At 40.9% G+C, this 12,376-nt stretch overlaps 1 protein-coding gene across 3 annotated transcripts in view; it reads left to right on the top strand.

The window, feature by feature from the left end:
- Positions 1–12,376, top strand: part of scube3 (signal peptide, CUB domain, EGF-like 3) — a 112,339-nt gene that overhangs the window by 42,419 nt on the left and 57,544 nt on the right. For 2 of the 3 annotated variants that reach the window (XM_058642583.1, XM_058642584.1), the window contains exons 5-7: positions 3,927–4,073; positions 5,233–5,349; positions 12,272–12,319. In XM_058642583.1, coding sequence (XP_058498566.1) covers positions 3,927–4,073; positions 5,233–5,349; positions 12,272–12,319 — 312 coding nt within the window. The remainder of the gene's footprint in view (positions 1–3,926; positions 4,074–5,232; positions 5,350–12,271; positions 12,320–12,376) is intronic. The other variant, XM_058642585.1, reaches the window with a different exon arrangement.

The raw sequence follows: 12,376 nt of genomic DNA on the forward strand, positions 1-12,376 counted from the left end.
CTGTCCTGGTAGAATAAAGTTGTGGCCTCGTCACTTAGAGTACACTCCCTCTTGTTTTCTTGGTTAATTGCAGTGTTCCCCCCTTTTCACTGTTTTAGTTTCGATGCGTCTGACCACGCAGAGCTGTGTGACAACCATATTCTCTCTGGTTTCTCTCTCTGTAGCTATTTGAAAGAGCTACCTCTGAATTCCAAGACTTTGGACTGTATTCCCTGTCCAGTTCTCTGCCTATAAACTGGTCTGTAATAGTTTTTATTATGTTTCTACATAGGAGTTATGTTTTATGGGTCAAGAGAATGGGGCACACACACACACACACACACATACATATATAATATATGTGTATATATATATATATATATATATATATATATATGTATATATATATATATATATATATATGTATGTATATATATATATATATATATATATATATATATATATATATATATGTAGTTTCCACCTACTAATGAATGATATTTTTCCTCTGCTTCCCATCATTTAGTAATGATAAAAACTGGAGGCCTTTGGCAGCCAGTTGGAGGGAACTGTACACGGTGGATGATAGCCGTGCCTGGCCTTGAGAAAAGGGCCATTGTGTCAACACTTTGGCTTTTATTGGTCCTCAGAGAGATGAAGGCCCAGGTTCTGGCCCCAGCTCGACATGTTATTGATGGATGGGTCTGTAGCATTCGAGTAGAGGGGCTGCATTAAAATGAAGGAGGAGTGAAGTGAGTTTTGGGATACGTAACACAACCTTAGCAAGTAATCTTTAGTCCTCTGGGGTTACATAGTTGGAAATTCAATCCTCTGTTAAGTTTACAGATGTGTGTTTCTTGTGCTGGCCTCAGATTGACACAAGGCCAAGAAAAGGGACCACTGAATTCCACGTCCTACTTAAATATCCACATGGCTCACTGTGAATTTTGCAGCACTTTAAAGCCGCTGCTCTGTTGATGCTCATTTCACTTCACGTCACTGAGTTGCATTGCGCTTTTTACTTTTTCCTCCTTCAGAGTCGACATGCTAAGCCCAGTGTTTGTGTAGCAGGGAAGGCTGCTGCTGCAGTTAGTGTCTGAAGGCTCACACTGTTTGCATGAATGACAAGATCTCAGGCAAGGGTGCCTCTGAGAGGATTCTATGACCTTGGGACTTAAAATGATGGAGGATGGACACATTCTGAGTCTTAATGGGCACTTCACAGTGTGTGACTCGAGCAGCTTACCTGTTTCCAAGTCATTTATTTCTTCTGCAATCAGGCTTCTCAACACTCACAGTACTTGCTTTTGAATGATGGTCAATATGAATAGTATAACATTTGGAATTTTCTTTTATGTATTTTTTTTTAACATTTTAACACTTTTGTGGGGCGTTTACAGAGGCTGATGTGCCTATTTGGGATCAATAAAGTCATCTGAATCAGAATGAGGAATGAATTCCTGACATCAGCACTAAAATATAGGTTTTTGTATTGGCAAATACATTTAAAACAAAGGCCATAATTAAAAGAGGCTGTGGTTATAAGATATAAGACCTAAAAATGACAAGACTAATATTATGAGTAGCGTGCCTACATTTGCCAAAACATTTCCAGCACTAAATCCATATAAATATAATATAAATCCCTATTTATATTTAAGTTAACAGGCTCGTAACGCCTATTAATGATGTCATCCTCTTTTCCCGTCTTTATTGTAAAATCATCATGGAGGCTTTGCAGTACTTTGACTGAATATAATGAGCGTCAGAACAGGCAACAACATGTACAGCATACACGCACTCTACTCTCCTACAGTACATACTCCTGTACGACTCGATTACACTGTGCTGGCTGCATGACTTCTGGGTTCTTTCGTGTCTACCGTAAACCACATATCATATATGCAACCATATTTGTATATTGCTGTATGTGGAGGCTTTAACTTCTGGGGCAAATGTCCTATGAAACATCAACAAATATTTGTTTATACTAGTAGTGTTTTCTGTTGTTTTGCATTTTATTGTCACTAATCGGTTTTGATTTAGAGGCAGAAATTACAAACTGTGTAAATAATATAGATCAGATTTATTATAGATTGTGACATTGTGCCACAAGGAATTCAGGACAAGTAGACTTTGAGCAAAAGTGCACATAGTTATTTAAGCTTTTTTAAGGTGTTGACATTTACACATGTGTATGCAAATGCTTAAACTTGCACCCAGAAAAAAGTTTGCTAATTAAGAACGTTAGACCTCCAAACACCCTTCAGTGCAAGAGCAGATTTAATGAGACATTAATGGAGATGTTTTCTCTGCACACTGTCTCCCTTTCCACCAGAAGAGAAGTGAAAAGGATCTGTTGAGTTTTTAATGAGCCAGAGTGCCGGGGTTTGTCACTGCATCTTGAACAGTGGCAGTGTTTCATAACAAATGAGTTAAATATCAGTGTTTCTCCTTAAAGGTAGCAGTTTTATTACAGTACAGTGCAAAGTAAAGGAAATACTGTGTCGTAATTCATTTCACGAGGTCCCAAGTCCATTGCATGCTGGGAGTCTGCTCTACCTCTTCATCAGGCATTTAAACATCACACAGAAACGATGCATATTTGTGTGCCATGTTTGATAAATAATTACATACCCTTTTTTTCCGATAACATCTTCATTTGCGGTTTGTAGAGTCACACTCTAAAATTAAGTGCTTCAACCTTGATGACTTATGTTAGTGCAATACCCCTTTGAACTCGGTCTCTACTGGAAGATTTTTTTTCCAGTGTTTTCTTTTCTGAATGGGGGATTACCTCAGTTAAAAATTACAGGTCTACTGGATCAGCTCCTGCTGGGAGTTTTATCCTTTCTGTAGACGGCCTACGTTTTATAGCCTGAAACAAGTGAGCATGTTCCAACAAGTGCTTGAATATTTGAAATAGGGCACAGGGCATGTCATGTCACCAGCAACGTAGGCATTTATGGTCGTGAAGGGTCAACATGCGCGACAGGCATATGTGAACATCTTTTATAATCATGTATGATATCTCATTTAAACGTTTACTGACTAAAAACATTCTCATTTTAAGAAATTGCATTAAAAAAAAAGTGGGTTAGGCCACATATTTCTTTTGGTGTTATTGAGAAATAAAATGATTTTCTAGGCTCTGTTTCTAGACTTTCTAGACTAGAATTATGGGTCTGTTCAGGGCACTGTTTTTAAAAATCAGAGCGAAAACAACTCCAGTTTTGACTGTAAATTAATGTTGTATCACCTACCTGATACCAAATGTCATTCACACTGGTGTCCACTCATATGAGCCAAATGTTATCGTCCATTTTCCTCTAAATGAGAACATAATGTACAAAATTTACATCAGTTTCTACAGGAGAAGACCTAAAATTACAGATTGAGATTGACAAACTCTGACGTAATAATTACACTAAGAAGAAGACGCTCATTTTCCTTCACCCTTTCAGTCGACCAACTTAGTGGCCCTATTGTCGCTATTCCAGCATTGGCAACCACTGCCTATGCTACGGAGTACCTAAAAAGAGTCCGGCAATAAACACAATAAAACATGTACTGAAATGGCTTTACTTTGTTTTATTCATAAGTGAACAACATGTTTTGCTTGTCACTTCTTCAGGTTCATTCATTAATTCATTTTTCTACATAAGGGTCACGGGGGAGCATAGGCAGGGTACACCCTGGACAGGTCCATCGCAGGGCCTTCCTCTGGTTCACACTGCACAATTTAGTGTGCAGTGGTATTTCACTTTTATTCTTACATTTGTTCATGTTTTTGGTCCTGTGACTGACTAGTACCTGCAGGGGGTTTCATCTTTTTATGTCTGTTGGGTCATCTATAATTATAATTTGGTGAAAAACAAAAGTATGAATTGACCTATGAGACCTTAAGAGTTAAACTCTTTCGCTTGTGTCTTTTGTTTCCTTCCCAGTGCAATCAGATGGCTCAAAGGAGGGACCCACCTGTATGGACAAGAACCATGGCTGTGCACACATCTGCAGGGAATCGCAGAAGGGTGGCATCTCCTGCGAATGTCGACCTGGGTTCCAGCTCACACGTAACATGAAGGACTGCAAATGTAAGTCGTTTCACCACAGTGCAACGCAAACAAACACACGTTTACACACACACACACACACACGTAAGGAGGATTTATAGGCTCCTGGTGAAAAGGTGATTGGTGTTTGAGACCGGCTGATGTTGGATAATTGCACTCATTCCTCAAATGCCTTCCAACAGATCTGAAGTAGTTTTAGTGATATTTACGTTACGTTACGATTCGCTGTGACTCACCTTCTGAACAGTTCTTGTAAGGAAAAACATGTTTATCAAATAAGAACTGATCATTTACACAACCAGGGCAAGTGTGGAGGTTACTCGAAGGGGACTGCTCTGATGGACAGCACACACTTCCTGTTGCTGTGCAACAGAGATCATCCTGTCAGAGCTGGGGCCAGGGCTGATGGGGGATTTGTCTGTGTTTGGATAAGGATTGCAGAAGTGTTATTCTATAGTTTTCTGTGACAGCCCAGGAAAAGGGCAAAAGGCGCTGGGATGGTAGGGTGCAGACAGGATGGCGGTGGACGGCTTCGCTTGCTTGTGCTCTCTTTCACTCTGTCATCACAGGTGTGTTTAAAGAACCAAGGTTAATGCTCTCGTCGCCCACCAGCGTATAAATGTATTTGCACTTAAAAGATTTGTAAAGAAACACCGAAACTTAGAGCAGAAATCGCACTCTTCTGAGGAACTTACTGAGAGTGAGTAAGTTCAGCCTCTTGCTTAAGATTCCCCTCCTCAGTTGTTGGAAAGTTTAAAAACTGTGACCTCTCAGATCCTCTGTGAATCCAGAGTAAGCCTTCAGTCAAGACGAGAAAAATATTTGGTGTTGTTGAAGCCATGGCAATGAATATTATTTTCCCTTCTTGATCATTTGAAAAAACACAGATTTTTACCATTAATATGTGCCCAGTTTTACAAAATACGCAACATCTCAAGGTTGCTAGATATTAAGCAGTTTTTGAGTGTGTATTGCCAATGATATTAAGCAGTTTCTCAAATGTTTCTCTTTAGATTTTGAGGCTCTTTAAAATGGATGTTTTAATATATGTTTCCTGTATCTGTATATCCTCTCATTTCTGTCACCAACCTCCCTGTCACCCATCATTGATTAAAACGTACAACACATTCTTACCCTGTCTGGCTTTTTTAATGTTTTTTTTAATTTTTTCCTTTGATAGTAACCTGTAACTATGGTAATGGAGGTTGCCAGCACATCTGCGAGGAAACAGACCATGGCCCCAAGTGTTCTTGCCACATGAAGTTCGTCCTCCACAGCGATGGAAAGACTTGTGTAGGTGAGTCACCTCACCCCCCATACAACTACCAAGGGCAAGGAATGAAACTGCTTTTTAAATGAGAAAATGTAGAACCATGAGTGATTAGCTCAGGCATCCAATTTCCGACAGCAAATTTAATTAACATCTGAAATGAGGTTTATGGTGATAAAATTCAAATAGAAATACAGGCCTTGTTAAGTAGTTGTATGCCTGAGCCTTTTCGCTTGATCTGTGACATACAAGGACAAAAGGCTACCATCCACTGTGCTGCTGCTGCTGCTCCAGTAACACCTGAATCTCTGCATCTGTTTTGGTGTCTCTTCTTTTCTCCTCTTCCTCACTAAACACTGTGCAACAGCTCTCCTTTTTCCTCTCTCCTTCAGCCATGCAGTCAGACACACACTGCCTAATAGCCCTTGGGTCGTTTCTCCACTGCTTCACATTAGGGATTAACTCACACACATGACCTAACCTTCCACTGGCATTTATCTGCGTTTGCCTCAGTTGACTTGAGTAAAAATCATTCAGCTGCTCGGGCACATTGAGCCGCTCTGAAGGGCAGTTTTCCATCAGATGGGACCTGCAGGTGCAAAAAACACCGGGTAATGTGAGTAACTAGTGTTTAGCCATGATGAATTACAGGACTTGATTGTATCTGCCTATTTAACCATGCCGTCTGCTTACTATACAAACCCATTCAAAGTTCTTCACGGTGTTAATGAGCTGGGATTGTAACGTGAGCTTCAGTGAGTTGTGCAAGACATGAAGAAAAACGTAGTTACAGAATTAGGAGTTGCGTCTGGTGAGGCGGTCGCTTGGTTTCAGTGGCTGTTAACTTTGAGAGTTTGATTTGGGTCGTGGCTGATAAGCTCAGTGTTTCTATTACCACAGCTCTGATGAGAGCCAGAGCTGTGTCAAGGTCTGGTCAGACAACATGTCATTATTGCTGTACCCGCACTAGGCTAAGGGGGAGGCCGCAAAATTGACCGCTACCAAATTATATGTCCTAGTCTGTCCTGACTTCGAAGGCAGAGCGAAAAAGCACATTTACATTTGGTGTGCCAGATTGGGAAACAGACAGCCAGTTAAAATCTCTGTTTTCCCCCACAGAGTCTGGAGAAACAGAGGTGGAGGGAGGCCCACTCTGTGGTTCAACACAGGAGCGTTCCATCTCCCAGACAATCTATTAGTTAATAAAAAAAAACCCACTAAAACAAACAACCTGCCAAATGACCACTGAGGGGAGACTGAGTGACAAGAAGATTAAAAGATCTTTAGAGAGGCAGTGCTACTTGGAGCTAGGTCTGTAAATGTGCAGGGTTTCCACCATAAAAAGCAATGTCTGCACTTTGTGAAAAGTGTATAGGTTTACATTGATATGTGAAGTAGATGTGCCAGATTGTGAATACAGCAGTTGTTTGGACAAATATGTTAAACAAATCAATTGTTTTGATGGGAAAAAAAAAATCCATTTTTATTTAACCTGAAGGGAATGGTCTTTTGTGGAGACTTGTTAAATGTCACAAGCTGTCTTCGTAGCACGTAGTGATAATTACGTCATCTGTTAAGTTCTAAAATGAACATGGCACATGATTACAAATGGTGTTTGCCTTTCAGTAGGTCTGATGGTCGGTATGTTAGGTGTTTCATTTGCATTCTACAAAGCTGTCATTCATTTTGTGGTGTCTCTCCTCACCCGGGCTTGGTCATGCATTTTGTAATAGTACAACACATGCTGCTCTATTTGGAGGTGTCACGTCTTTATCCCACTTATCTCGCCTCTGCTGATACAGTTTAAACCGTAGGTGAGAATGTTAATGTAAGGAAATGGATGGCACACGCGCACTGTTCTCACTCAAACATGCACATGCAAACACACACCTTTAGAGAGAGGGATACGTGCAGACACCTGCCCAAGCTTTAAAGTTACAGTTTCGGCTGAAGACAGTTCTTCTGTTCATTTCAAATCTCGTTCATTTCTGCATATAGTGAGTCTGTATCAAGAAAGTTAAACTATCAGGAGAGAGTGGCCGTCATGTGGAATCATTCTTGCTGTTAACACAGCAAATCATAAACATTCACAAATAGCAGGCAGATGCAGGCAAGCTCAGGAGTTCAGTCATCTGAAGAGTTGGCTGCACACACACACACAAACACACGCACACGCACACGGTAAGAGAGCGAGAGATGCATTTCATAATACAAACAACCACACAAACATACAATACATATCCAGCATGAGTGCATCGCATGCATATAAACACATGTAGTCTTCATGCATATGCCCATAACGTAAACACGCTGCTCTCAATTCGGGTGGTCTGTGCATTCACCTTGGTGTATTTAGTATCTGACTGTGCTCTCTTTCCTCTGCAACTGCCGCGAGTCCTCGTTTCTTGATGCGAGGTGCATGTTGGAACCGAGACGTGTTGGTTGAAACACAGCAGTTGCTGTAATCTGTGCATGCTTAGTGTTGATCTGTCATTGACCCCATTCAGACCCGGTATTAACATCCGTCCTGAGTGATCTGATAACATCCAGATCGCACTAAGTACATGTCTGAACGCTCCCAGTCCATCGTGAATTTGTCCTCAGATCTGATCCCAAAAACCACATGGTTTGATGACGCATGTGACCACATCCTCCACCAAGGCCCCCGTTACACCTGGCATTAAAATGTGTTTTCTGTGATCAGATTGCAATCGGATAGCACCTGACCTCTTGTAAGTACAGGTGTAAATACACCCAAGACGTATTGATTGTTATCCGATCTGCCAAACCTCTTTGGGAGGTGGTTGGAAATGCAATGAGTCTCCCATGCGTCTCTGCTCCACCCACAACAACTACGTGACTGAAAATACGTTGGTGGCTCCGAACACAGCTAGCGTGAAAGTGGTGACAAAACTGCACGGTCTCCTCTGCTTTTGGTGGTTTTCCGCTTGTCAAAGACGACTTCTTCCCCTGAGGAGGGGGTGACCATGATCGGATAACAATCAGATCTTGATTCAGACACAGAAGAGACATGTTAATACTACGTGTAAATACATGTGGTGAAGCGCAATCACAGAAAACACATTCTAATGCCAGATGTAAAGGGCGCCCTTTTCTGCTCACGCTGTCTGACCAGATTTATTTGCGGCCAGTGCCACAATACTAACGCTGATCATCATGTGATTTATTTTTTTGTAACCGCCAACATTTTAATTCATGTTAAAGCAGCGTGAGTAGAGCTTTGACTCACGTGAGCAGATGTTTGATTCACGTGAGCTCATCCTGACTCTTTTCCCCGTCTCTCTCCCTGTCATTTGCGTGCAAACACACAAATACAGTGACACAAGACACATCTGCACAGTAAAAACCTGATTTAGTTTCCTTGTACTGAGATGATGTCAGTGTGTATTTGAATAAAGAGCAGATAAGCCACATCTGTCGTCATGTGGTCACAGGAGAAGCAGCCAGGACGCATTTCAATTCCAGGTGTGAACAATCATACTTAGTGCTATTCACAAGCGATTGGATCGCTGAGGATGGAGGTTTAAACCAGGTGTGAATGGGGCCATTGTCATTGAGTTTGGCATTTTTGCACCCCAGAGTTTTTTTATTAATAAAGGGGTAAAATGGGATTTTTTTTGGAATAATTATGAAAATAATATTTTTTGAAACATTACCAATTGTGCAGGAATAAACACTTAAGTCCTTGGATCCTCCTACACCCCAGGTATTTGATAGGAATATGTACATGGTCTTTGTATGATATAGTTGGATATAAACATCGAAAGAAAAGGTTGCTATTGCTATTCAAAATAGTTTTTATTGACAAAAATTGTGCGGATAGAGGTGTTTCAATAGTTGTGATCTGACCATTAAAGATATCATCAAGTGCAGATACAAATCTGGCTGTCCCTGTCTTTCAGCTTGCACCACTAACCACCACTTACTCTGTCTGTCAAGGCTCGCAGTGCTCATACTAACTCGCAAAAGCCTCCTCTCTCATCTAAACAACAACAACAACACATCACTGTGTGGAATATTTATTTGCACGGCTGCATGTTGAGAGGTAACACTTTTGCCTTGAAATGTCACCCTTTTTCATTTTAGACGAGGGCCTGTCATCATCGGTTTGTTGTTTGCATTTGAAAAACAACCACTGCTGTTTGTTCACTTGTTACAGCAACAACATAATGTCATCTTTTCATGTCATTATCACCACCTGTGGGCTTTAATGGACTGTGATGATGTGTTAACTTCCGGAGAGATGATCGCCGCACAATGATGCCACCCACCCCATTCTTATAGCCTCATGATCATCTGCATAAATTATTGGCTCACTTTTCAGTTATTCTCTGTGGCTGAATAGTGTGAAGGTGTTTTGAACACAAAGATTGGTCTTAATATGTCACACGATCGATGGGTGATCATGTCTCTGCCGTCTGCTGCAGAGGGACGAGACGAGGACCTGAACAAGAGGCGTCAGTCAGTCAGTTAGCTCAGAGTGAAGGCCTTTGCACATCAACAGGGACATGAATAAAGACGAAATTGTGAATAATTCAGGGTTAAACTATTCATTCTATTAAAACCACACTGGAAAAACAGGTGGAGTCAGCGTCAAGCAATCATAAGCCGGTCCCTTAAGCCGTGTTTCCACTGAATGGAACTAATTGGTTTTTGGTACAGTACGTATGTTTTTTTTTTTTTTGCATTTCCATTAGGAATAGTGCCAAAATAACTAGCCCCAACCAAGCCATTGTTGGGTACTCTTCTCTTGGGGTACTAGAGTAAAATGGTACTGTATGGTCAGGGTTGCTCCACCAATGACAGTCAGCGACAGAAAAACGTCACTCACTTGTGATCTAACCCTAACCCTAACCCTATCCCATTTAAATCGGGTCAAACTCCTGCAGTCTGTTCTCATACAAAGTTTTTGTCTTGTTGAGACAAACAGCCACAAACTGAGCAGGAAAAAAGAGCTGCTGGATGTGCTGGGGGTCAAATTTACCATTCCAAACCATACCGTACTGTACCAAACTGTACCATGATGGAAACGCAGCATTAGACTGTGTTACCAAAAACGAAACCGAAAACAAACTTCAGTCAGACCAGTGTTTAAAAATAAGTGAGAAGTAGAAGCTCATTTTCCCATAGACTTCCAATCAAACAGTTATTTTTGCAATTCAATTCTGGTGGCTAACTGCAACTATGTCCTACATCCGAAGCTTCACTTTTCAAACCGGAAGACATTCGTTTTTCATATACAGCCTATGGCTGGTCCTCAGTCATTTTACTGAATAAAAGGAAAGGGAAATAAATACCTACAGCCAACAGTGAAGAAGAGAGAGGAGCTTAATCTTCATCACTTCACTGCTGCAGGCCACATATTTGCATATTTTTAATGTCACATCATCAGCATTATGCATCATGATTGGTGAGATGGGCGTCCATCCTAAGTGAGACCTGACCTTGGGTCTGAAAAAACAAAAGCTGCAATATCACTCAGTGAAAAATAATTTTGGTTAAGCAAAGGCCTTGAGACTTAAAACTTCATCAATGAGTGGCACAACACTATGTGAAACATAAAATGTAAAGAGATATCCCTGCCACTATTTGTATGTCAACATCAGACATCATTATTCACAAAGAAAGATTTGCCTGCCCATAAATTTGGTTAAATTAAATTAAATTAAATTAAATTAAATTAAATTAAATTAAATTAAATTAAATTAAATTAAATTAAATTACATTACATTAACAAAAAGCCATTAACTTTGTTCTTTAATGATTATTGAGAAGACTCAGTGTTGTTCAGATCATCATCAGCACTGAAATTTTCAGTCAAGTAGCTTAAATGAGCTGTGGACATCACGTGACTCCAGGAAATGCTCCAGAAAAATTAGGCAGCCATGCTGATTTCAATTATTTTTCGAGATTCACTGCGCACTTAAAATCCACGGATATTGAGAAATACATCATAGAACCTGATGGACTGACCCCCGGGTGTTCTGCACGAGTATGGAAACAGTCAGAGCAGACGTTATTCCAGACTTTCATGATAAACTGTCCCTCATTCTACTCCAGAGCACACTTACATATTGCAACTAAATCATATGAACTAAAGAAGATTTTTTATTTGATTAGTGTTCCCAGATTTAGTGGCATCCAGATTTGCAGCGTCCTGGTCAGCAGTTAAGGGAAAACTTAAAGGAGATTTAACTTATAACGAATGTGCCCGTAACTTTGTCAAATTGAATAACGTTTTTTATAAATGTCATGGTGTATCTCAAAATACAGCAGGTCTTAAAAGTTTAGTCCAATGCTCTTTCACATCAGTAACAAGCACTTTTGCTGTAATCCCCTTAACTTTCCTCGTTACTGCCGACCTGGGAAGATGTGAATCTCGATGCCAACTTAATGTCATAATTCAGTACCTGATGGGAAGTGATCACTCTACAAGTGAAGCCATCACTCCATCTTCTGCGCTCCCATTAGCCTGTTCCTGACTCAGCTATCCACCATGTAGGCAGATAGTTTTGGTTGCACCGTGACGTCAGGTAGCGGAGCTCTGCAGACTTCTGTGTGCCATTTCATCAAGTCGTCCTTGTCGTCCTGAGCGACAGAAAGCAGAGGTATGATCACATCGTGGCCGTGTGACAAACTGTTCTCCCAATTCATCCATTTCACAAAGATCTGCGAGTGAAGACACCTTTAGATAAAAACACTCAACTCACACAGATGCTGCTTCAGTGAAAGGAGTCCTGCCCATAAATTATGCAAGATATCATGGGGCGGAGCAGGGTGGATGTACAGTGAACTGCACTGCATTAGATCTCAACACATGCTCATGATTTACAAAACACGCCAGTGCTGTGTGCTTCAAGTGTATGGAGAACTAAAGTAGTGTTTTTACAATATGTGTATGTGTGTGTGGGTGTGCGTGTGCATGCAGGGGAGAGGAGTGTCCAGTCCCAGGCAGCACCACAGCTGTTCCCCAATGGTAAATATGTGTTCCTCTGACTCCTCTCTCTTGGGGTCTGTGGGTGTGGGGAGTATT

The sequence above is a fragment of the Solea solea genome, chromosome 11, assembly GCF_958295425.1.
Source record: "Solea solea chromosome 11, fSolSol10.1, whole genome shotgun sequence".
NCBI lineage: Eukaryota > Metazoa > Chordata > Actinopteri > Pleuronectiformes > Soleidae > Solea > Solea solea.